At 37.0% G+C, this 25,907-nt stretch overlaps 1 protein-coding gene across 8 annotated transcripts in view; it reads left to right on the top strand.

Annotated features, from left to right (window-relative positions):
- Positions 1-187: 187 nt before the first annotated feature.
- Positions 188-25,907, top strand: part of EXOC1 (exocyst complex component 1) — a 33,456-nt gene continuing 7,736 nt past the window's right edge. Inside the window, exons 1-15 of one of the 8 annotated variants that reach the window (XM_072861813.1) lie at positions 287-1,127; positions 1,948-1,992; positions 4,731-4,864; positions 5,713-5,843; positions 7,934-8,093; positions 9,753-9,940; positions 10,899-11,126; positions 11,366-11,498; positions 11,692-11,801; positions 12,340-12,393; positions 16,579-16,728; positions 18,712-18,817; positions 22,202-22,246; positions 23,397-23,560; positions 25,306-25,416. In XM_072861813.1, the coding sequence (XP_072717914.1) occupies positions 4,741-4,864; positions 5,713-5,843; positions 7,934-8,093; positions 9,753-9,940; positions 10,899-11,126; positions 11,366-11,498; positions 11,692-11,801; positions 12,340-12,393; positions 16,579-16,728; positions 18,712-18,817; positions 22,202-22,246; positions 23,397-23,560; positions 25,306-25,416 (1,704 nt within the window). In that variant the 5' untranslated portion in view covers positions 287-1,127; positions 1,948-1,992; positions 4,731-4,740. Of the gene's footprint in view, positions 246-286; positions 1,993-2,024; positions 2,725-4,730; positions 4,865-5,712; positions 5,844-7,933; positions 8,094-9,752; positions 9,941-10,898; positions 11,127-11,365; positions 11,499-11,691; positions 11,802-12,339; positions 12,394-16,578; positions 16,729-18,711; positions 18,818-22,201; positions 22,247-23,396; positions 23,561-25,305; positions 25,417-25,907 lie in introns of those variants that run through there. The other 7 variants (XM_072861810.1, XM_072861811.1, XM_072861814.1 and 4 more) reach the window with 7 other exon arrangements.

Raw genomic sequence — 25,907 nt, forward strand, 5'->3', positions numbered from 1 at the left:
GCCATCTTCACGCCCCGCCCCTGCCCGCGCTCCTATTGGCTCGATCCACCCCGCCCTCTCTTCCCGCCCCGCCCCGCCCCGCGGGCGGCGGACCTCACCGCCGTTACGCCCATCTCCTCCAGGAGGGGGCGCTGCGCAGGCTGTGCGGGCTTCCTAGCCCGCAGTCTCGCTGCTGGCGTCACGTGAGCGGAAGTGGCCGTTGTGGGCAGCGCTCGGCGGCGGGGGCGCCGCGGCTGGAGGCGGAGGTGCCCGCTTCGCTCCGCTTCGCTTCGCTTTGCTTTCCTTTCCTTCCCTTCCCTTCCCTTCCCTGTCCCGTCCCGGCTGGCCTTGGCTCCGCGGTGAGAGCGAGGCGGCCTCGGCATCCTCCGTCCCTTCCTCCGCGGACCGGGCCCCTCCGGTCGCCCCGGGACGGCTTGGCCGTGTCTGGGCCGCCGGGCTCCGGGCGGAGCCGTGGCGGCAGCGGGGCGCCGCGGCTGCGGCTGTCCCCCGCCGGCCGTTGCGCGGAGGGTTGTCACCGGGGCGGTTTCTGCAGGACTCGCAGGTGGGAGGCGGTGAAGCTGGTGCCAGGCGGGCCCTTGGGAGGCCGCCGCCGCTCGAAGTAACTCTTCTGAGTTTTCCTGTTAAATGATTGCTCTTTTGGTTGATTGATTCCCGGGGCTGTTACAGCTGGGCTATGCTCTCATGTTATGTTTTAACCTGGTAGGATGCAGGAAGAGCATGTTTTCCTGTTTATACGCTTGGAGAGGCTAAGCAGTGCTCACTAAGTAGCCTTTCTAAGTTGCTCTGTTGAATCTTTCCCATGTATTTCCTGGACAGGCTATGTCTGTGATGTGATGTCTTTGATAGATTTCATGTAGCTGAGGCTTTGTCTGTAACATTACTGGAAAAAAAATGCAGCAATAGCTAAAGGGATCTATTAGAGACTGGCATGGTCTCAGCTATTTTGAAGCCTTCTGAGGAAGCAGCTTTATCTCAAGCTCCTTGTGCTTAATTCTGTGTTCCGTTGGGACAGCAGGAGTCACGTGTGACGAACTTAGTGATGTACTTGGTCCTGGCACGTTATGAAGGTTTTGGTGGCCGTGACTAAGGGGGCTGAGTTTGTAACAGAAGTTGGACTATATGTCAGAGTAAGGCTTTGATCTTGGGTTTCACATGTTCTGTTTGGTGGGAAGGGGGTATTCTGCACAACCTGGACAACTTGTGTTAGCACTGAAATGGGAGAGTTAGCGAGTTGCAGCAGTCTGAATGTGACTTAGAGCAGAAAGTAAAATCCTAAATCAGGAAGAAAAGGGGATATTTCTGAAACGCAGCAGGTTGTTGGCACTTTGTGTGTTCATCTTGCGCACCTGTTGAAGAGTAACAGGAGCGACAACCCGATGCAGTTTGGGAAACAAAAGCTGGGCCCAGCATTGGGTGAAAGGGGAGGAAAGCTGTTAGCAGCTATGGAGTATTATATTGCCATAGGGGTGTCATGTAAACAGGATTTTTTTGAATGCTCTGAGCGCTGTATGCTTGGCAATACTGATTGCAGCCTGATATATTGGCCCTTGTTTTCCCAAAGCCCTTGTGTTACTAATATTTAAAACTACGAGATTCCCTAAGCTGAGAGATGTGGTGGTGGCCAGCTGAGTTCAGGCACAGTGGGACATAAAAGGCTAAAAGAAAAGTCGGTGCCTTTTCTGTTTCAAGGGCCAAAAGAACCCTTTTGTCTTTGCAATGTATTTGCCAGAGAAAGCAACCAATGCATCTCCAAGAGAAAAATCCAACCTAAAATTTAACTCCACATATTGTTTTGTTGTCTCAGCCTCAGGCAGTGTAGCATGTGATGTACATTAATCATGTTTTAACGCACTGTAGAATTTTAAAGCACAAGTTCAGAGTAATATTGGAGCTTCTGTATTTAAATAAAAGCATTGAAATGTGATGTCTAAGTGTTGCTCTTTTTAGTCTATCTAGAATCTCTCTGTAGTGTGAGGAACTGTTCTGAATCAGGTAAATATTGCTAATTCCTTAATTTTCTGGAGCTTGGTGGGGTTTTTGATTTTTTTTTTTTTTCTTATTTGATTGTCTCTGCAAGCTTGGGTATTGGGTGGTGTCGTCCTGTCCTCCCCCGCCCTGGATTTCTAGAATCTGGTGGGGACTAGACTGTGCTTTGCTAGGGAACCAGGTGATTATACTGAAATCTGTCTTGGAAGTCTCTTTCAGAATTTTGTGACTTCCTTGGGATTTTATTCTTTTTTGGTGCATGGTTAATTTAATGTTGGTCTTATTTTACCTCTATAAATCCTTCATCATAAATGAACATGCTAGAAGTACAAATGCTTTCCTCTGAGCATGTTGCATACTTACTTGAAGGCATTGCCAAAGAAAATCAGAACTCTTAGTGAATGTTTTTAAACAAACCAGTTGTTAACACATCCCACAAATCTGGACAGCTTGCTTTCTTACAGCCCCTTCTTCTCACCCTTTACTTTCTCCCACTGCTGGCTCCTCATACTGCAGAGGTGAATCACTTGATGGGGGAACCCTGTGAACAGATCCACCCCCCCACCTCCCCAATCTCCCTCCACCTCCTTTTCTGTCTCTCTGCCTCCCCCAAATCACCTGAAAACTATTCTTAATGAGGAGAAGAACTAGAAAGCAAACTTTTGGGTGTTGTTAGGAAAGTACTTTTGCTGTTAATGGCAGATGCACCTCATTCATGCAACCCAGTGGTCTGATTTGGTATGCAACTACATCATTTGACATTGAACTATGTCTGCCAGTGTACCTGAAGGTGTAAAGGGCAGTCCGTGATGTGCTTGTACAATCTCCTGTGTTTGCTGTTACAGGCTATGAGAATGAATAAGTAACGTCTATTTACTATCTTTCAGCAGAAGTCTGTCTTTTTTAGCATTTGGTTAGAGTATAGGGTTCAAGGTCAGCACTTGATTCTTGGAAGAAATCTCTTGATTTATTACTAAGTGTACATGCTTGCTTTCCCTTTTTGAAATATCCTGTTACTCCCTTGCTAGATAAGAAACTCCGTAATTTAAAGAAGTGTTACATTTTTGAGCAGGTCCAGGCCGTGCATCCAAGAAGAGGCAGCACACTAGTCCAGCGTAATGGACTTATCTTTGCAAAATTGCGTTGTGGCCTTTTCAGATCTAGATGGCCTTGAAGTTGAACTTTCTACCAGCTACAAAGATGTATTTCTTTATTCTGCATTACTGTAGTAATTGCCAGGCTGTCATTTGAGGACAAAGAGCAAGAATACCAGCCGGTTACATTTAACAGTATGTGGTAGCTGGCAAAAGCAGTGAAACAGGTCTTTGCAAAACTTTAAAACACAAAACAAAGAAACCCAGTGCTGTATTTCTAGAGGCTTAGAGATTTGTTGCCTTAGGCGTGTATCTGTCCCCATAGTTTGAGTCTTCCAGGAGCTGTTCTGTTACAAGGAAGCTTTTATGAAACAGACCTCAATATCCGGAAGATAAATCTGACTTAAGACTTAAGAAAAATCTATTAAATTCTATTACATGGGCCCTCTGCAATGTTTTGTGCTTTTATTACTTTTTTTAAAAAAAAGTAATGCCTGCTTGCGGGATAAAATTAAGTTATAAACACAGTGCCACTCATATGGTAATAATAAGTTTCTAGTAACTCTTCAGGAATTGGCAATGATGAATTTGTCAACAGATTACCACCACAAATGTTCTTTACAGAGGTATCAAACCTGGGAAAACTCTAGTACAGACTGGGGTTTTTTGTTTGTTTGGTTTGGGGTTTTTTTGCCACTGAATAGAATGTGATGTACTTATTCTGCTTTGAGAAAGCTGTTTGAGCAGGATACTTGAACGCTTTCGTAACATGGGATCAAGTACTAATTTAGAATTTCTCTTAGGATACCAAGGGAGGAGGGAGTGAGGAAGCCTGCAGGGACACTGATCTGAATCAGAATTATTTTTCCCTCTACCAGAAGAGAATTAGTGTATGTTGTACACCAAGACTCAAAAGTAGTAATTTGTTAGACTTGAAATTGTGGCATCTGAGTGGTGGATTGAATGACTGCTATGGCATACTGTATCCAAAATATACTCCAGAAATCTTCCTGCAAAGCAGGGAGCCAGAGACACTTTTTCTCCCTCTAAATGGAACATTATTTTCAATTTGGTCTGCCCAACGTGTAACCTTGATTTGGTGAGAGAGTCCTGAAAATTTAATTGAATTAGGTATATTTGAAGGATTCTGGACTTTTAAATTTCATTTAAGTTCATTACTGTAGTGACTTTAGTTTCACATTCTCTATCCTGTCAAATTTTGTGGGGTTTTTTTGTTCACCTGTCTTCATACAGATTTTTACCGCATCCATGGCATTCATACCCATTCTAAAATTCCACTTAGTGAGGGAGTCTTTTTTTCTTGATTCCCATTTCAACCTCTTTTGTTAATGCCTCACATTCTGCTTTACTACTAAGAAGCTTTTTGTTCTCCATTAAATTAGGCAGAAGGATCATCCTAGTGTTGATAAATTACAGTTGTTTAACTGAAGTAAGATAGGAAGCTTTATCTTGGACTTTTTCCTGAAGTGGGCTGGTCTTCTACCTAAGTTGTGCTTGTCTAGATTATGATTCATTGTTAGCTGTAAAATTTCATTTCAAAAAACTGTGGTTGCTGTAAGTAAATGACTGGTTCTTTTTTGTGTATGTTAAATGTGCCTGAATGTATTATGACTTCTTAAAATCTTCCAGCTGAGAGAAAATGACTGCAATCAAGCATGCCTTGCAGAGGGATATTTTCACTCCCAATGATGAACGCTTGTTGAGCATTGTGAACGTGTGCAAAGCAGGCAAAAAGAAGAGAAACTGCTTTTTGTGTGCCACAGGTACATAGTAATACTACACCATATTTCGTGTCTTCACCTTTGTTTTTTATTCAGTTGCATTTGTCCTAGCTTTATTTACAATATTTATTCTTGCCCCGTATAAAACGGGTGCTTTCCATTTCTAATGGAGAAGATCAGTTGTAGCTTATACTTCCATTACTGCTTCTATTAAAAAATAAACAAAACCCTGTACTTTTGTTCCCAGATCTCATTGTAATTTGAAATGAAAGAATCAAAATTATTTGTGTGGGACTGGTGGGCTTTTGAAGCAGGCTTTATATAGTGCTTAAAAGGGGATTTAGTAGGCATTTAGGCTGATCAGCCTGAACAAAATGCAATAAAGAGGACTGGTTAGAGTCCAAGGCAGAGGGCTCTGGAAAGGCACAATAACTGAACTGAATTCTTATGTTCCTTTGAGTGTATGTGTATTATATTATGTCTCTTCAAAAAATTAGGTGCTTTGGGTCAATCTGTCAATAAATTAGCTTGCTAGAATTAGTTTTTTTTTTGAGGAATCTCAGAAAATGTTTTTATTCTGACTATAATCTCCAATTACTCTGTGCTGTGTCAGTTATGTGGCCATGGTCTGAGGTCTGCTGTATCAAAGAAATATCTGTAAATTGGGTTAATTACTTCACAAGCTGTGTAGAGACATATATCTGGTTGACTGAGACTTAAACTGAGCTGTGGATATTGTGGATGAAAATGTTTCAAAGGGTCTCTTTTAATCAGATAAATATTACGAAATCTCCCCCACAGGTAATTCATTCCAGAAGTTGAAATACAGCAGAAACAGATGTTAAAGTAATTTGTGCATTTTGAAATTACTCTTTTACGTCATTTAACAGTGACAACGGAACGACCAGTGCAAGTAAATGTGGTAAAAGTGAAAAAATCTGACAAGGGAGATTTCTACAAAAGGCAGACTGCATGGGCACTTCGAGATCTTGCTGTTGTTGATGCCAAAGATGCTGTTAAAGTATGTGTAACTTTCTTTCGTTTAGTGCTCTGCTCAGAACATCCTTTTGGTTACAAGTTGGAGTTAACTTCCATGATACTGACTGCTTTAAAGCTTAGATTGATAACACATTAATTAGGAATTATGATGATACATTCCTGTGCTGCTTATGCCTGTGTTTTCTTCCAGCCTTTCCAAGAATATAACCCTGGTAAATTGAGTAAGAGTAGTCTAGATATGCTTGAATACCTATATTCTGAATATCTGCCCTGTTTATTGTGGTGATCTCTCAGCGACTGGAGAGTGCTTGTGCTAAGGACCAGTACCTTTTTGTTTGTTTCAAGCCTTATGTAAATTTTTATTCTAAGCTTGCTTTCCCCTTAAAAAAATTTATTACCTTCTTACTAATGATATTGAGCTACAAGTAATGTTTTTTGCTAGGACACTTAAAACATTCTTAATGAGCAGTATATAAGCTTGAAGGGTGAGCTCTTGTATCTGTTCTCCAAATCATGACACTGGCCACTTGTTGGAAAGCATACAGTCCTGAGGTGGTGTTCTTTTCCATAGAACAACAAGAGCAACCTATTTTTGACTATTTAAATTCATCTGTTCTCATAAACTAAGATGTACAAACAGGCAGAGGTGAAAATTCTTATCCCGTAATGTCTGGGTTTGTTCTGTTAGCTGGTGATTTGGAAGAATAGTGCAGAAAACTATGAAGTTGAAAATTCTTTTATTTCCCGCTCCCCAAGTGGAAGTTAAATATGTTTTGTTATTTCAGTTATCCACATACTTGTTGTCTAGATTTTAGATTTTTCTTTGCTGTTCCTAAATACCGCGTTGGAGAATTGCTTCTTTCAGTTTAAGGTTCTGTTTAAAATTATACAATCTTTCAGGGCTTTTTCTTGCAAAACAGAATTCGGTTAACTATTTTCAGAAATGTGCTGTAACGTATATACCACTCTAATGAGCGATTTTGAAATTTTCTTTCAAAAACCAAACATTGAATGCCAAACTCTCTCATATTAAAAACGTCAGAATTCAAGTTGATAGGTGCATCATGTTTTGGTTTCCAAATGTGATCCCATGCAACTCTTTTGACACAGGCCTTTCCTGCACTAGTTGTCTGACAGCTCAAATTTTACGTAATTATACTCTTTTATGTAATTATACTCTTTGTTTAGAAATGTATGGTAATTATATTTATCAATATAAGCTACAGAAAAAAAAACAGAACTGCTTTTATTGTGCTGTACAGGAAACACCATTTCCCGTCATGCGCGGTTTCATATGCAGCCTGCTTCTACAGATAGTAGTGACAATATAAGTAATAAGTAGCAGCAATAGTAGTTTTTACAAACTATGTATAAGTAAGAATTTAACTTGTATCTGAAGCAATAACATTTTTCATCAGAAGGAGGCTGGACCTTGTAAAATGCTTGGAGTATGATCTTTAAAACAGACTATCACCAGTTACAGTCCATACTGAGTTCCTAAGTGGCTGTAGAAAGTAAAGTACTTTAATCAAACATTATCAAAGCAATGTTCTCATCAGGCAATAAATCTAGCTGAAAATACTTCTATAGTTGTGTTTTGCCGTTAAAATACCAAATGCTCTTTTCTATCCTGTTCGGTGCTATCAAATACTGTCATATGTGTAAAATAAACTGCTCATAATTTTTTTTGCCTTGCCTATTCCCCTAAGTCTCCTTGAATTGTGCTATATATGTTGTCAGTAATTCCAGCTACCGTTTTTAGTTTCAGAAGGCTAACACAAGTCATTAGTCATTCTGAGGACAGTGTTTCAGGGCAGACAGCGCTGTCAAATGTTTCTTGAAACTCTTACAGATCTCTGTATTATGTGTTACTGTTACCTGATCTTGCACAAAATACTGGCTTCATAGCATGGATTCTGGTTTTTCACTTTCAGTGTTTTAGCACCTTCGTTCAGGTGCATCAGGGTGCCAGAATTGGTGTGTCAGCTTAAGGTTGGCATCTGTGTAATTTCATTTTTATCCTGTCACCTCAATAATTAAATGAGTGAACAATCTCTGCTGCTCAGAGAATTATTTGACTGTTGAGTCTGTAACATATGTCATCTTTTGCAGGAGAATCCTGAATTTGACTTGCATTTTGACAAAGTGTACAAGTGGGTTGCAAGCAGCACAGTGGAAAAGAACACCTTCATTTCATGTATCTGGAAACTCAATCAGCGATATCTTAGAAAGAAAATTGACTTTACTAATGTTAGTTCACAGCTTTTGGAAGGTAAATTTCTACAACTGTATGTTAAGTATAAAGTTTAGTAATTATTGATGTAAAACAGATACACTAAAAAAAAATCCTAATCCTGGCTTTTTTTCCCATTCACTTTTATTCTTTTATATTTTCTAAGTCTTCACATAAACACGGTGACTAGATAACAGATTTTCTGTTAGAAAACTGAGAACTGAGACAAAATATTTCACTAATGATGTTCTAAATTTTAAGTGTATTGTATTTCTAAGACATTCTGTTTCTTGAACAAAATAAAATTTGTCTGCAAGATCCGGAAGGTCTAAATGTGTAACAAATCTGCTTTTGTTCTGGTTTTCACTTCTCCTGAATTAGAAAAATGCTTTAAAAAGTGACACTTCAGTAGCATGCTAAAGGTTATGTGAGGTTTTATATGAGGTTTCTATTTTATAAACTGTGAACCATGTGTTAAATTCTGCTGGACCCTTTTACAGTTTACGTGCCTCGTTGGTTGCTAAGAAGGCTTTGTATTTTGTTCGCTCATGCTGTATTAAATATTTTTACAGTCACATTATCTTTTCATAGTTAAAAAATTTTAGTAGAGCCTAGTGAGTAAGCATATCTCACATTGAGTCTGTCAGAAGTGGTTAAACTGTTGATATTAAATACTAGACTGGCTTGTGTGGAAGAACTTGAATTAGAGATTTAAAACAGGGAGGATAGCATTTCTGTATTTTGGTGTTGACTGAAATTTGTTTTTAACCAACCTCTAACTTTTCAAGTTCGTGCAATATTAAAACATTCAAACTTACTGCCACTTAAAAATATACACACTGTTCATGCTTTGCCTGCTAACATTCTCTGCTTCCTTTCCTCTGCTTTTCCATACCTTTTAATTCTTCAGAACTGCCTAAAGTTGCAGAAGGTGCGTAACACCTTTTTCCTTTATTCTGCTTTGTAAGCAGTTTTTCTTAAATGTTATGCTTTTTCTTTTTTTTTTAAATGGTGCTTTGGATAGCTTATCAAGTTGCTAGCGATAAAAGAGATGGTTCAAATGACCTAAACACTTTCTGGCTGGACTGCGTTAATGTTCTGTAAATAATCTGTCAGCCTTTGAATGGCTTGTTGAATTAAGTAAGCACTGCCATGAGAAATCATAGTTCATTAAAACATTGTTACATAATTTTTACTTACCTCAGTACTGATTTTCCTGCTGTGAAACTTATCTTGAACATCAAGATATTTTTTATTTATTCAGTGATATATTTCTTAATCAACTTTAGTATGTTTCCCTTATGCTGTCTACTAAGAGAGAATCTAACTTCTACTGATCTTCTGCTAACAAGTCTAGCGTAATACTGTAATATATCCTGATGTTGATTACCAGCCTGAGAGGTGAATAAACTGAGACAGTATGTCCCTTTGTACATGCAATAAGGGAGGGTGGCTGTTTGTATTTTGCTTATGTTGCATAATTTGGAAAACATCGCTGTTGGGAACCAGTTCTGGAAATCTTAATGAAGCCCATGGAAGAGAGACTTGAAGAAAGTGTATGTAGGTAGCAGGTGCTTGTTATGAAAGTTGTTTAATGGATTCATTTGCTTAAAGATAGTTGAACATACTTAAGTAATCTTAAAATGCTTGTGACTTTCTGCACTTGATAATGTGTTTTATTTCCCTTCTCTACGTAAGAATCTGTTCCAAGTGGAGAGAATCAAAGCGTAGCAGGAGGTGATGAAGAGGCTGTGGATGAATACCAGGAGTTAAATGCAAGAGAGGAACAGGATATTGAAATAATGATGGAAGGGTGTGAATATGCTATTTCTAATGCTGAAGCTTTTGCAGAGAAGTTGTCGAGAGAGCTACAAGTGCTAGATGGGGTAAACATTTTCTTCTAATGTACAGTGTGTTAGCATGTTGAACAGTGTTTATTGATACTGACTACGTAGCATTCTTTGAAAAGATAGCTAACATTTTCTGCTGTATATTTGAATGTAAATGTGTGTCTGCTCCTAAGCAGAGCTACATCCTATCTATTATCAGATTTTGAAGATCTTCAACTTCGCTCTTTACCTTCCAGATCTTCTGAGGTGACTTGCAGGCTTTCAAATGAGGAGTGGAGAAGAAAAAAGGGAGGCATTCTGCATATACCTTGCTTGAAGGCACGGGTGCGGGGAGAGAGAGAACAGATGTTCATGTCCATGGATATGAACTCTTATGCCTAAAATACTACTCTCAGTTTAATCAGGAAATTGGCTTAGTCTAATAATGTTGCAGTATTTGACTGTCAGTAACAGTACCAAATTGTTTGCTATTTTGCCTTTTAAACAACCCAACATTCTAGAGGTCACTTAGAAAACTTAAGGAGATGCAGGGGATACAGTCTTGAGAGAACAGTCAACAACCTCCTCAAATTGTTAAGTTGTATGTTTCTCTTGTATTTCAAAAATTGCTGTTACCATAGAGATAGCTGATCTTGCAACAGAAAATGTGACCTTACCACCTAAGCTGTTTTTCTGGAACTAAAAATGTTCCAGTATAGTAGGGATTACTGTTTGGTTTTTGTGCAGATCAGTACTTCAATTCTAAGAACTTGAGCAAAGTTTTGGTTTTATAGCTTTTCTTTATGAAATAAAGAAGTGTCATAGACTGAGGGACTGCTCTGTTCAATAACACTTTAAATGAGAAGTACTACAAGCAGTACTACATTGTTTTGTTGCTTTCATCAAGAGTTTCGGAAGTGTTTATTTGACAGTAATAGAAACAGAAGGAGATATCAGAATACTTTTGAGATACAAAAATGTATCTTAAAATGTTGTGGCTTAATCTTCTGTACAGGCAAATATCCAGTCAATTATGGCCTCTGAGAAACAGGTGAATATCTTGATGAAGTTGTTGGATGAAGCTCTAAAGGAGGTTGACCAAATTGAGCTAAAGCTGAGCAGTTATGAAGAAATGCTTCAGAGTGTAAAAGAGCAAATGGATCAAATTTCAGAAAGCAACCACCTAATCCATCTCAGCAACACAAATAATGTGAAGCTACTGTCAGAGATAGAGTTCTTGGTGGTAAGCATTTTTGTTGTTTACCATGGCTGTTCACATCAGGTACAAAATTCTTTTAGGTTGCTACCCTCTTCAGCAACTATATGTGAGGTTCATTTAAAATAATGACTTTATTTTTCTGTTTTATTATTGCACTAACTTGAGTAAGGTTTTGTAATGATGGAATTGTATTTATCATTCTTGGTTCAGCAGCATAGCAAACTAACATGGGTTTATGGACAATACTATCCGTTATTTTGTAGAATCACATGGATTTGGCTAAAGGTCATATAAAGGCCCTTCAGGAGGGAGATCTGACATCTTCTCGAGGCATTGAGGCCTGCACTAATGCAGCAGATGCCCTTCTGCAGTGTATGAATGTAGCTCTTCGTCCAGGTAATGTTTTTGTTACACTACAGTCTAAAATACAAAATTTATTACGGTAGTGCCTTTATTGTGTGTGCCTTTCCCACTAGTCTCAGATTTTGTTTCTGTAGATTGAGGGAATTGTGATCTCTGGTCCTTTCAGTTCCCACATACAATATATTACTATATATTTTGTACTCTGTGAAGTTCTTTTTGTTTTTAGGACATGACATGCTTCATGCAGTGAAACAGCAACAGCAGCGGTTTAGTGACTTGCGTGAGCAATTTGCACGGAGACTTGCCAGTCATTTGAACAGCGTATTTGTTCAGCAGGTATTATTTCTTACTATTTTATGTGAAGTTTTCAGTCACAAACTTTTCCTGAGAAGAAAAACAATCCACCTAAAATTGGACATATGCTGTGATGTAATCAGGAAATGAATGGACTGTTAGAGGCACTTCAGGCAGAGATATTACTAAATCCATACCAAGCTATAGTTGCCTACAGAAGTCTCTTACATTTAAAAAAACCCCACCTCTTTTTAGTGGGTTTGCTATCTGAATTGAACACATCGTGTGATATACGAGGATTTATTTTAATTGTAAGGCTTGACTAATTGAGGAGAAAATGCATTGACTCTTTTGTTTAAGGGTGTCAGAGGCTGAGAACATTGGAGTTCTTGCTGTCTGAACTTCAAGGGCCATAAAAAAAAAAACCAACAACCATACAAAGTAAACTGTCTAAGCCTTGATTTTTGAGCCTTAACTTGAAATATTCAGAAATCACTGTTCCAAGACTTGTTTCCTAAAAGGCTGGATGTCTTTTTTAGCGTCATTTTTAAAATTTCTGTATTTTTTTATCTCCAATTAGTTTACTCAGACCCTCCTTCAACTCTATAACAGGTCCTACTATCTTTCAGTTCCAGTGAGTACATCGGGTTTGATATAAGCTTTTCTAACTAATTTTTTTGAGCTTGACTTATCTAACTAGCAGCTGCATCTTTGGCTTTACAAAAAGAAATTTATCCTTACTGATTGCAGAGCATCAGACTTATGCCCCTTCTCACTTCTGTTATTTTTATCAGCCCTCAAGCTTTGTTTGTCTGTTTGAGATAACATTCCTCTTATCTGATCTCCAGAAATTGCTAAGAGACAGATTGAGGTGTATGGAAGAAGAATATTTTCAGGAAATTGTAGTATGTGTACAAGTGTACAGATACTGCAGTTGAGTGAAATTTGTAATATTTGTAAATAAAAAATAATTAATTTTTTATACATACTAGAGCAATTGAAGTTTTGGAAGTTTTCGGTTTTATGTATTAGACTGTGTGCAGAAAATGGAATAGAGTTATGCTGGATAATTGTATAGAAAATTGCATTTGAGAGTACAAGCCTGGCTTTTTATGGCAAAGATAAGTGCTTCCTATATTTTCTTCAATTTGCAGAAGAATTCCAGTTCTACAGCATGTTACATTTTTTGCTTTCAGTTTCTGTTCTTAAGAAGGTATGTTTCTCCTGTTACCTTTCATATTTTGAAAAACTGAGCACAGACTATGTGTCCTGGCCTCTAAATGAGCAAGTAGAAGCTGTGTTGTGCAAGTCCCATGTAAATGCATTCACAAAGTTTGAATATTGGACTTGCGTATAAAGGTGGCTGTTTGAATGAAATGCCTTTTCTGAATGTTCTGTTCTGGGGATTTTATTTTAAAAAATGGTAAGAGATTATTATTACTATGTAATACTACATGTATTAAATGAAAAACCTCTGAAGAGACATTTCAGTGCTATTGAGAATGCTATTACCAATTTGCAATTTTTATTTATTTATTTATTTAAGTCCTGGTACTAATAGTGGCCTCACATTGTCTTTCATATAAACTTGCCCTCTGAAAGGTTTGGCCTGCTGTTAGCTGTGAGGTATTAATCAGCAGATAAAAAATATGACCTCGCTGTAAGGTTAAGCAGGAAGAGTTCATTAACTGCAAGAGATGAGCCTCTGCAAAGCCTTTTTGCTTTTTTGCAAAAGAAAATAAGTTTGTGTACTTCACTTTGAGATACAGATTCAAGTGTTGGAGGTATAACAGATTTTTGTGTTATCTTACTAAAATGACCTTGTTGGTCTGATGAATAAAATGTAGCAATTTCTCAGTCCCATGTTTTTGAAAAGTCTATCTGGAATACTTTGTTACCTTTAACATCTGAAGAGTTGCATTATTTGTTTAGAATGTTTATTTCAGAAAATAAAGCACTTCAGAAAAAACTAAGGCAGATAAAGATTTATAAATTACAATGGCAAATGAAAACATGATGTCTAGGCAGCTGCTAATACAAGCAATACATATTCTGATTTGGAACTCATTAGATGGAAAACCAAAGTTGCATTGACATTTTGGCCTAAATATATTATCTTAGAAGTATGAAATAGTTCTTTTTTTAAAAACAAACAAACCCAATGCTGTGATTCAAACTACTGTTGTAAGATATTAAGGTTCTTAATCTCCTTTATGTAAAAATAAGAATAAATCTTGAAAGTTTTAAACAGAAATGTAACTTTGGATTGCCATTCACTGCAGTGTTAAAAACTGTTTGCAGTAACTGTTACTAACAGTTAATGTAGCTGTTTTCATTGTGTCCTAATAATATTTGATTAACCTTACTGTGTGTCTTTAAAGATTTTTTTTTTTTTTTTAACAACCAGGTTCAGCATTCAATTAAAAGGCAACTCTGGGCTTTCTGCCTTTGAAATATGAAATAGTTTGAAGCTTTGTAACTATGAAATAGTTGAATAACAAACTTGCAGTATTATTTGGTAACAGTTAGTATAAAAGTATGTGTAGTGAGAGGAAGCCTATTAATTAAATGGAGGAGGTACACCTAGAAACTCCATAATGTTTTGGAGCAGACTTGAACAGGACATAATTTAGGAGAGCCAGAGTGATTAGTCCTGTGGGAAAGTTGGCTTGGAGAGAGAAATTTATCTTGAGAGGGCATTTTTCATTTAGCTTTGTGAAGAATGCAACTACTCAGCAAAAATAAAAAGCTGTATGTAGTAAAGTGACATGAATAAAATTGTTAGATGAAAGAAGCAATAAAAATTTCGATAGCTGAGTATTTCCTAGCAGTAATATGAACTAGCCTTTGGACTGACTTAGTTGAAGAACGTGGTGAAAGCCACCAGTTAAATTACCTTAAACTATAATGAACTTGAATGTTAAAATTCATGCTGTAGGAATGTTACACACCAGGGGACAGGAGAGAGAATTATAAATGCTTTTCCATATCTAGCTTTTATAAATGTGTATCAAAGATCTGTTGAAAATATTTGCTATATGCATGCCCAGAAGTACAAAAAGTATCAAGTATGACCTCAGTAATCACATCAGCTGTGTGGCTAATGCTGGATGGATTCAAATTCCAAATTATATATTGCAATAATTCCACTTTACAAAGTTAACTTTTTGTTGGAGTCAGACTACAAGATTGTTTTTAGAAGGGAGATTAACATTGTGACCCTTCCCCATTGTCTGTGAGAATAAATGAATGAAGTTGTCTAGGACTTGTTTCTTTGGGTCCATTTGTCTCAGTTTATGTAGTTAAGAGAACAGGACTTAAAGTAAGTGTATGTTCATGTTGGATACAAAAAAGTAGTCCAGCTTTATTCGGATGCTGGCATGTTCACATTGCATTACTTAGTAAAGATTAGTCTTTTACAAATAATATCAAAACTCCTATCTTCATTTTTTTAAAACCAAAAATCTGTGAATGTATTGTAGAAGCTTTTAGGGCTTTTTTATCCAAAGACTTGAACTGATTAGTACCCAATACATCAGAGAAGGATGAGCCAAAGTTGCTTTAGTTTTGACTCTGTGATCCAAACTGGCTTCTCATCCAACTGGCAGACATGCAAAGGCAGTTTTAAAACTGTATAGCTTGTATTCTGCCAACTTGTCATATCCAAGATGGAACTGTCCAGGAATGCTTCCTCTGTCAGGGACTGACATTGACTGACCTGCATAAACCACCCGCATGTTATGCTACAGGGACTGGAGACCAAATAGGACAATCTTTTTGTGCTGCCATGGCACAGATTATGCTTAAGATCAAGTTCTGTTGCTGTATTTATTGCAAGCCCGGTAAAAAAGACTTTACAGAAAATATTAAAGCCATTTTGAAATTAAGTTCCATCCTCCCCTCCGTTAACCCAGGGCTAATGGTTGTGTGTTCTGCTGCGTGGCTGAACTGTGGTGTTACCTTGCTTGCTTCCTGAATTGCCCAGGAAGCTTGTGAGTTCAAGCAAGTGAAAGCTTAAAAAAGCTAAATCACATATTGTTCAAGCAATATGATGTGATCTTCACTTAAAAGATAGTGTGCTTTTCAGGAGATAAGCCAGAGAAAAGGAGGAGTGTGAAGTTAGTGGCTTGCTGTTAAATGGATTGGTTTATGCTGCATGTCGTAAACTGTTTAACTCTAGTAAATATTTACTGAAAGTGTATGTGTGTCTGTGTTTGTGTGGAGGGAGAGAGAACGTCTGTGAACTGATATTTTTAAGACTTGACCAAGGCTTGGCCAAAGTGAACTAAAGTGGGTTCAATCGGAGCAGATTTTTAGAGGCATAGCGTAAAGCTCATCATTAACACCTAGGCCATTGACTGGGGACTTGAAATGTATTACAGTATATGGGAACATCATCTTTAAAAAGAAGCAGCTATGGATTTTTTTTTTTGGTTTAGAGAAATAATGTAATAATCTCTTAGAATTTTTCAGAAACAGTTGAACACTTGTCATTAAATCTTCACGCAGGTGTACCTTGCATTCCCTTGCAAAAAATGCCAAATTGACTCACCCTGAAGGCAAAGTGGTAGACAGCAAGAGCTTTACAATGAACAAGCTTACTAAGATGCGCTACCTTCCACAACTATAATATCTCAGTGTCTGTATTACGTTAGGCGTCTTTTCAATCTGCGTCTCTAGACTTTGTTTCTGTGCAAGATACTGTCATGCTTTTCTGTTTGTCTGAATGGGATGCTGTCTTTGTTTTAAGTTTCTCAGGGAACTTCAAGTACATCTGTATAGTGCTTCCCGATTTACTTTAATGCTTTCTCTTATCAAGGGCCACGATCAGAGTTCTACTCTTGCCCAGCACTCTGTTGAATTGACATTACCCAATCACCATCCATTTCACAGAGATTTACTTCGATATGCTAAACTGATGGAGTGGCTCAAGAACACAGATTATGGAAAATACGAAGGGCTAACAAAGGTATGTGAACTGCTGAAATGATGCTAGAGAATTGTCCTGGTTTCAGCTGGGATAGAGTTAATTTTCTTTCCAGTAGCTGGTATAGTGCTGTGTTTTGGATTTAGTATGAGAATGATGTTGATAACACACTGATGTTTGAGTTGTTGCTAAGTAATGCTTACACTGGTCAAGGACTTTTCAGCTTCCCATGCTCTGCCAGGTGCACAAGAAGCTGGGAGGGGGCACAGCCAAACTGGCCAAAGGGCTATTCCATACCATATGCCATCGTGCTCAGTATAGAAACTGGGGGGAGCGGGCCAGGGGGCAGAAGTGGCTGCTTGGGGACTGGCTGGACGTCGGTCAGTGGGTGATGAGCAATTGCACTGTGCATCACTTGTTTTGTACATTCTTTTATCATTATTATTATTATTATCATTTTCTCTTCCTCTGCTGTCGTATTAAACTGTCTTTATCTCAACCCACAGGTTTTACTTTTTTTTTTTCCCCCGATTCTCTCCCCCATCCCGCTGGGGGGGAGGGTGAGCGAGTGGCTGTGTGGTGCTTAGTTGCTGACTGGGTTTAAACCACGACAAGAATGTACATAATATACTGTTTTTGAGAGTCAAAAGAATTGTCTGTGTGTATGTGCATGTCCTTTTAATATTCCTTTATATTAAATTTAATTCACTGCTCCTCTTTTCTTGTTCCTCTCTGGAATAGAAAACTTCAATTTTTGGTATTTGTTGTATCCTTTTTTTTTCCTCCAAGTCTCTGTTCTAAAGTATCGTAAGATATTAATGTTAATATTTATGTAAAACAAGTTTGCCATTTTACAGTCTAGTAATAAAAATAATTAAGCTATTTTCATGTTGATGTGCTTATTGCCTATGTGACACGTTTATTTCAACAGACCTTCATTTCACTTGGGAATATCAAAAACTTAAGAGGTCTCTTGTAAAGTAGATTAAATAGAAATATTTTGGCTTTATATATACATGTAACTTTTAGCTACCTTGTTTAAAACTGACATGGAGTGAAAAAAAGTTACTACAGAAGTATAGAAAATGTTTAGATAGAAGTCAAGGGAAGTTAGTCCTTACAAAACAAGTCTTCTTTTATTAAAGTACTGTCGTTCTTAAACTCAGCTGTGGAAGACTTAAATTAGACTCTTAAAATGGCTTTGAAATAGTTGTTCTTTTGCCTTCAGCGTAAGGCAAATGGTCAGTGAATGGTTGACGTCTTCATGATCCTCTAATAAAAAATTGAGGCTTACATATTTATGTATTATGTGTGCTAAGTGACAAAATTTTGAAGAATATAAGAAAAAAATTCTTGGGTGATCTTTGTTGATAAATAAAACATTATTATAACCTTTGTACTAAAAATCTAAACAAACCTGATAATCTTCAAACTTCTTTCAGTTGTTGGCCTCTTTTTAAAATTTGAGCTTATTTTTGGCAGTGTTGCAAACAACTTATTTTGGGATCGAGTGAATCTTGTAGTAAGTAGGCACGCAGAGTTTGTGCCTCCTGAAGTTTTCTGGTCTTTTGGTTTCCTTGTGAGAATAGTAATAAAGGAGGCCACGTACTCGGGAAGACGTGTAGGAATGGCATCCTATTTGCTTTTCTTGGGCACAGCAGGAGTCTAGTAAAAGAGGCTACAGAGAATGGTGCTGAATTTTCTCCATTCTTACCCTTGACTTGAATTCCATGATGCTCTACCACTAGTAATCCTATTTGTATGTACCACATTGCATATCTTTCCTTGTGGAGGAGAAGTAGCAATTTCTGATGCTCAATGAACTCACTAGGAAAATGAATATAATCTGCTTAAATATCATGAATATATTTGAGTGCATGCTACATATATATATATATATATAGTCCAAAACAGTTCGTTATTTAGTAGAACTTATATACTTGCTGTTTTTTAAGATCTATTTAACTGTAATAGAACAAAGTCAACATGTATACCTGTTAACTAACTTTACATTTTTCTTTTAAGAATTATATGGATTATTTATCACGACTATATGAAAGGGAAATAAAAGATTTCTTTGAAGTTGCCAAGATCAAGATGACGGGCACAACCAGAGAAGGAAAAAAGTTTGGTAAGCTTCTAGGAGGCGCATATCTTGCTTTGAATCTTACCATTTGCTTATAAAATATTCATTACAACACCTAGGGCACCAATTTACACCAATTTTACACCAATTTTGTAATGGTGTAAAATTGTTTACTTTTGGCAAGGTGGAAGAAGTTGGATGAAAAATACAATTGGTAAAACTTCTGAATTCTCCAAGGCCAAAGTTGCACAACTGAAATCTTGTGAAATTGGTCAGGATAGAACGATAAAATATGGTATTGCTCAGGTTTCTCAGATTTTCAAATCTACACTCAGTTTTTAACAAACTACCAACCATATTTTATTACTTGAACTATCCCAGTTTATTACTGGAACAAATTTGGAAAATCAACTCATGTAATTAAAGAAAGCTTGGGCAGCACGTGTGTGTGTTCCTTTTTTAATAGTTTTGGGTGGATTTTGAAGAAGCTAACTTGAATGCTAATTCTGCCTAAGGAAACTTGTGTATTTCGTTGTGTTTTCAGTGGGATTTACCTGTGTAGTCTGAGACTAGAAATCATACTTTGTTAACTTGTAGTTCTTTCCATTTAAGGGAGTATGTATTCCTGCTAGGATTAAATAGTCTAGTGTGAGTACGGAAGTGAAGCTTTAAAAAAAATGACCTGAATACTTAGAAAGAAACAGTGATATAGGTGTAGTTATATATTGGTTATTCTATATTTTAAAGTGCACCGTTTCAAAACTTGTTTAAAATATTTATATTTGCCACAGTTCACCAGTTTCCAAATTCAGAAATGATGTGCAGCTTTAACTAGTAAGTTCTGTCAAGCCTATTTTGGGTCCTGAACTTATGCTTTGAAGTTTGATGGTAGAGAACAGAAAAAAGTAGTGAAAGGAAGCAAGCAGGAGAGTGGTGAGGCTTGATTGAGGGAGGGGGAAGCTGGAAAGATAAAGTTTTGGCAAGCTGTTGGACGTGGAGAGCAAGTGGTGCTATAATGTGTTGTTGTCAGAACAGTTAAACTCATAAATCTTGAAAAGCCATCTTATTGCAAGAACAAAACACTTTATCTTGGTATAAATTGTTTTCTAAAACATTCTAAACACTTTATCCTGGCACTCCTTTTGTGATTTGCATTTGTGAGGAAACGGGTTTTGTAGCAATTTCCTAACTTCTGTAAATGTTATGGAGTAATCAGACATTTTGGAGAAAGAGGTCCTTCAATTCACCAGCTTAAGAGCTGCACCTTGAGAAGGCTTCTGTCATGTATTTGTGCAAACTTCAAGCATGTTTGAACTTCATAGTCAAGGAGGAGAGCAGCAAAGGTTTTTTTTAACCAGTTCTCTTGGTTTTATTTCTTTTGTAATATTACATTTTCACAATCATACAAAGAGTATGTTTATGTTTTTGAGTCTTGCTGGTGACTGACTGACATGCAAAACTTGACCCAAGTGCCCAGTCCTCTGAAAATACGTAGGAACCAGTCACAAAGCCAAAACTGGAAGCTGTATCTAGTGGGGACTCTCTAGAATTATTGATGTTATGAATGGTAATTAAGCCATTAAGTAATGGTTATCAATGGCCACATATTTGAGGCTACAAGCGAATTTGACAATTAATTGGATCAAAAAAACCCTCAGTCCTCAGTACTAATCTTATAAAGAAATAAAGGAAATTACATATGTTTAAAAAGCTGTTCCTTACATAAATGTGATTTCATTTCACCATTTAGACATCAAGTTATGTATTAATTTTGTAACAGCTTATAATGGTGTGTAATTTCAAAGGCTTCTATGTTGAAGGTAGTGGTTGTACTATTACTAGTTGCACATTAATTTAAAATACACCAGTTCTTAATCATAAACTTATTTAAGGAATAGTGTAGGTGCATAATGCTCCAGTTGTACTCGGACACTAAAGATGACCTCTTTCCAAGCTGTGTTGGTGTGTGTTCTTGCCTTTTTTTTGTGCTTTGGGAATAGCACTGCTATTTGAATGCCTCAACTGCAGAGGGGATGCTGGGAGAACTCTGGCATTCTGTGCTAGTGCAAGGTTCTTTGTCTGCATTTTTATGGCAAAAAAAAAAATCTGGGTCATGAGCATTCACACTTGTCTTAAGTAGTCTTTTTTTTCTTTTTTTTCTGATTAAGCCAAGACTTTGATACTTAAATACCATAAAATCAATGTGGGAAAGAGTGCTACTACTGTCATATGTTTATATGATGTGGCTTCTCAAAGCCACTATGGCTCCCAGATTGTCCAGGACCTGATCTTTGCCTGTAGTTCTTCACATTCTGTAATATAGTCCCATGCATTTGGAAATTTTGAGGATGATGAAGTAGTGGGACCAATGCATGACAGATGCATATGCCAAATATATCAGGCCTAAATGTTTTTATTCAAAAACTGCCAAAATCCCCAAGATCTAAAAACTAGGCTGGAATTAAATTTGAGTTTGACACTGTAATTGTCAGTAGTGTTGCCTACTTGAGAACATCTGGTATTTAAGACATGTTTGTGGCATTTAGAAGTATTTACTCATTCTATTACAGTAGGTTCTGCTTGCCTGCTCCATTTTGGGGGGCTTGTAGCATCCATCCTCATCAAGATCTTCTTAATACTACATACTGCTTTTAGTGTATGTATGCAAATGCCTTTTACTGGTTAGGGATTCTCTGTTTACTAGAAATGCCCATTTACTCTAAATTTCATATTGAAGTCCACTTGAGGAAATTGTTTTATTCTGCAAAAACCAGGAAAAAGAAAAAAACTCCTTGTAAATTTTTTTACTATATATTTATTGTTTTCATCCTCTCCGATTTTGCAGTCATCAATTTTTGGTGCAGCATGAATACAAAAGATGTATTCTCTATGTAAACATCCTGATTTGTGAACAACAGAAAAGGTTAGCCAGTCTTACCGTCGATATGAATGATTTTGCAGTATTAGTGTGTGTTTTTTAAATCGAAGAGGTGAACAATATCTCTGACTCAGTACAAGATTACATAAATACATTTTAACTTCTTCACATCTATTATCAATATGATGATTGATCTTGGAAACTGAGTCTTTTGCAATATTAACTCTGACAAATATAACCCTAATTTAATGGACTTCTCAATTTGGGAGCACTTAAATACATGTTACCAAAAATGTTCTTTGAACACACTGTATAAGAAAAAGTAAAGTTTAATACCTAGGAACTTACTCTGTTTTCCATGTAGCTTAGATACGGAATTTCTAGAATAGTACCTCTCCAACTAAATGTGTTTGCAATGTAGTTACTTGCTGCTTATAGTTCTCCGCATGTTTCTTTCCAGTTAGAGCTTAACTTGCATCTTGTGCATGGTTTGTGCAAACTGCATTTTAACTTGTCTTTGTCTTTGATGCTTGCAACCTAATCCATCCCAGCTACACTGCCTCGAAAAGAAAGTGCTGTCAAACAGGAAACTGAGAGTGAGTATAACTAGTTGCATTAGTTGGTATTGTCAATGCATGTGTGTCAATGTACAGATGTAGTGCTGCATCATGGAAAATCTACTTAACACTGAAGCACTCTGTTCAGAATGAAATAAGCATTAGTGGAATCATTGTCTTTGCAAGGCAAAAATGAAGCATGGCTAAAATGGCCCAACATAGAAGTTGAGAAGGTTTGCAGGTAAAGGCACCATCTTTTGGTTTTCCCATGCTACCCGTTGATCTAAAAATATGTTTGTGCCTGAGAGCTTGTCGTAGTTTTCCAACTCTTCCAGCAGGTCGAGGTAACAACTTTTATTAGATCTATAGACTTTGTCTTGTTTGTGTCCCTAGACTAGGTACCAATGTAGCAGTTAAATGAAACTTGCAGGGTTGCTTTAAAGTTTCTTTGTGGTTGAGATGTGAGAAGTTTACATGGGGGTCAAATATTGATGATTTCTTGGTCTTTTTGGTTACTAGCTTTCTCCATCCTGTTCCAACATTTCTGAAGATTTGGGAAAAAATAAAAATAAAAGATATGCTCCTCACCTAGGAGAGGGCCCCACAATAGCAGGAAGAAATGTCTGAATGTTAATTATGAACAAAAGGAGAGGGGAGCATTAGCAGTAGAGTTACTATGGGATTGTAGATCCAGCAAAATAGCTGGAGCAAGCTATGTAGACAAAAGGATGTTAACAGCAGAAAGATCAAGTTCAAGATGAAAAAGTACCTGTGTGTATATAAAGCTTTTTAGTTTTTTTTCCCTCTTGTGGCTTAATTCTTCTGCTTGTGGCAGCCTTTGCCCAAAGCACATTCAGAAAGATCATAACTGGTCTTTGCTTCCAAGCTTTCAAGAAGAATATCTATCCCAGTGTTCACAGCTGTATTCCTTTTATACCTTTTTCCATACTTTACAATGAGGGCTTATATAGCTACATTGTACTTTGAAACTTGCTGCAGTATTTCAGTTACCCTCTAATGAGAAAAGAATATGTTTATAGCAAAAGCATTTGCAGCTTAGACAAAAATTGTTTGATTTTAATGTAGCAACTAGCAACTCTTGATCTCATACATTCTGTAATGAACCTGCTCTTCTTGAGTATTTTATTCTGTCTTTGCTTCCCTCCTTCATGGTGTCTTTATTTCACAGGTCTTCATGGAAGTTCTGGAAAACTGACTGGGTCTACTTCTAGCCTAAATAAACTCTCTGTTCAGAGTTCGGGAAACCGTAGGTCTCAGTCATCCTCACTGTTGGATATGGGAAACATGTCTGCCTCTGACCTTGATGTGGCTGATAGAACAAAATTTGACAAGGTAAAGCCAAAATGTATAGGATTCCTGCTTAGTTTTGTATTGGAAGTGTCTTGCATATCCTTCTTGTATAGTTCAAAGATCTGCACTGTTTAAATCTTAAAACATGCCAATTTCAAATTCTGTATGCACCACACATCTAATAAAGGCAGTTTCTAAGAAATATGTAGATCAGAGTATTATTCTCTGATCATAAGATTCCATTTAGTTCTGTTATATGCTTAGCATGATCTGTAAAGAGTATCAAGCATGAAATATGGTCAATTAATTTTAAGCCCAGTATGCATTTTTAAGCAAATAGGAATTGAACTGATGGATTCTTCAAGTGATTTTTTTTTTTCTCTCAATACAAATGCTCATGTGTTCAGTCGCATCTTGCCAGTATGTAAGCAAAAGTGAAAGATAAAGCATAATCTTCTTGAGCATGGCCCTAAAATTTTATTTATACTGGTTTCACATCAAAGTTATCAACAGTTTTCAGCTTTAACCAATGGCACTAAGTTGTTATTGGAGTGTCCTCAGCATCTGTTTAAAAACCTGGTGTCCTCAGCATGTTTTGTTTTTGTTTTGGGTTTTTTTTTTTTTTTTTTTCCCTGAACCTTTAAAAGTGACAGTACTCCTCACTTCTTGTGGAATTAACTCCTCAGTACTGTGGAGGAAAAAGGAGCTGTTATCAGAGTGAGAGATAAAAGTAATTTTCTTGTTCTCTGTTGAATTATTTGATGGAGATGAGTATTTTTCTTCTGACTTCTTCAAATCCTTGCTCAATCTTTTTCTGGGAGGAAATATTATATGCCCAAAACAGTTATTACACACCTGCAGCAGCAACTTGTCTAGAATTAAAATGATAGCTTTTAAAAACAATTTTATACAAGTATTGTGCTAATTTTTTTCAACTTCTGACTTATCTCACACCCACTGGGGACATGTGAGTGTGACTAATGTATACAGAGTTGTAAGCTATTGAGCTGACCTAATAGGTTTTTTCAATATTTTTTTTTTTTCTAGGGGAATTTTCAGTAGTGTGGATTTACTGTGTGGCTAGATTGGTTTCATTTATGTAAATTATTTGATGTCTTAATCCTTAAATACTTGCGGAGAAAATTCTGTGTTGTGTAAAGATGACAGATTAGAATTATGTCTAACACCTGACTTAAAATTTCAGTAGTTCCTATTAATAAAATTAAATTATTTTAATTAATAATTGCCAAAATAGTGTTTCATTTTAGATTAAATCTAAAAATCATGATGAATACTTCTATTTCAGTACAGAACCTGCTGTTGGTTTCTGTAGCAGCTATGTAGCAACTTTTTCTACAGAGTAGTTATCTTCTACGTACACAGTTTACCTGTTTTTCTTCCCTGAGGCTTTTGTCTTCTTCCTCTCAGGAACCCAGGCAGAAAAGAGGGTGGCAGAACCCATGACTTACTATTAAAACACGAATGTTTTCATTATAGCACTAAAGTCCTTCCTTAGGCTGTGACTAGAAAACTTACAGTTGTGGAAAAGCATAGATTGTTCTTTTCTTCCCAATGTTATACAGATGAGAAGGGGCTATGTTGAAGATGCAGGTATCACTTTTAAAGATATAAGTACAAGCTGTTCCCATTTCTGTTAAGTAGAAATAAGCCTTCTAAAGCTTACTGAAGATAGAAAGTATAAAATCCTGTGCAATAAACAATTAAAATTAGTATTACTAACTGTTCATAGTATTTGGTGTGTTGATAAAATATTTGGCTTTCTTTAGATTTTCGAGCAAGTATTAAGTGAACTAGAGCCTCTGTGTCTGGCAGAACAGGACTTCATTAGTAAATTTTTCAAACTACAGCAACATCAGAGCATCTCTGGAACAACAACGGTATGACTCTTAATTCTGTCACTGAAGTAAAAAATATTGAACAGGCCTCCTAAGAGACCTGTTTAAAAGATAACTTCTGAATTTATCTGGCAATTATGTGATCCAGGTGATCAATAATTTGTTTTTCTCCATTAGCTGGCAGAATCTTTATTTTTGGCTGACCAGTACAAAATCTGTTAAAGAAGGACTGACATGTTTCTTTTGCCATGGCTTTGTTTCCTCATAAGATCACAATAAACACTTCATCATGCTATGTAGGAAGGCAATGGGGAGTATTTGTGGATAGTGGTGTATTCTGGGGAACATGACCAGAAAACTACCAGCACCTTGCAAACCACTGTATTTGATAGTTTGAAGGGGGGGAAAAAAAAAAAAGACAAGCTGATAATTATCAGGTTTGGCTGGTAATTATAATTATTGGCTTTGTCAGATATACTTATCGCGTAAATATAGAATTGGAGACAAGCTTTCAGCTTTCGGTATATATATTC

The sequence above is a fragment of the Ciconia boyciana genome, chromosome 5 (genome assembly GCF_034638445.1).
Source record: "Ciconia boyciana chromosome 5, ASM3463844v1, whole genome shotgun sequence".
Classification (NCBI taxonomy): domain Eukaryota; kingdom Metazoa; phylum Chordata; class Aves; order Ciconiiformes; family Ciconiidae; genus Ciconia; species Ciconia boyciana.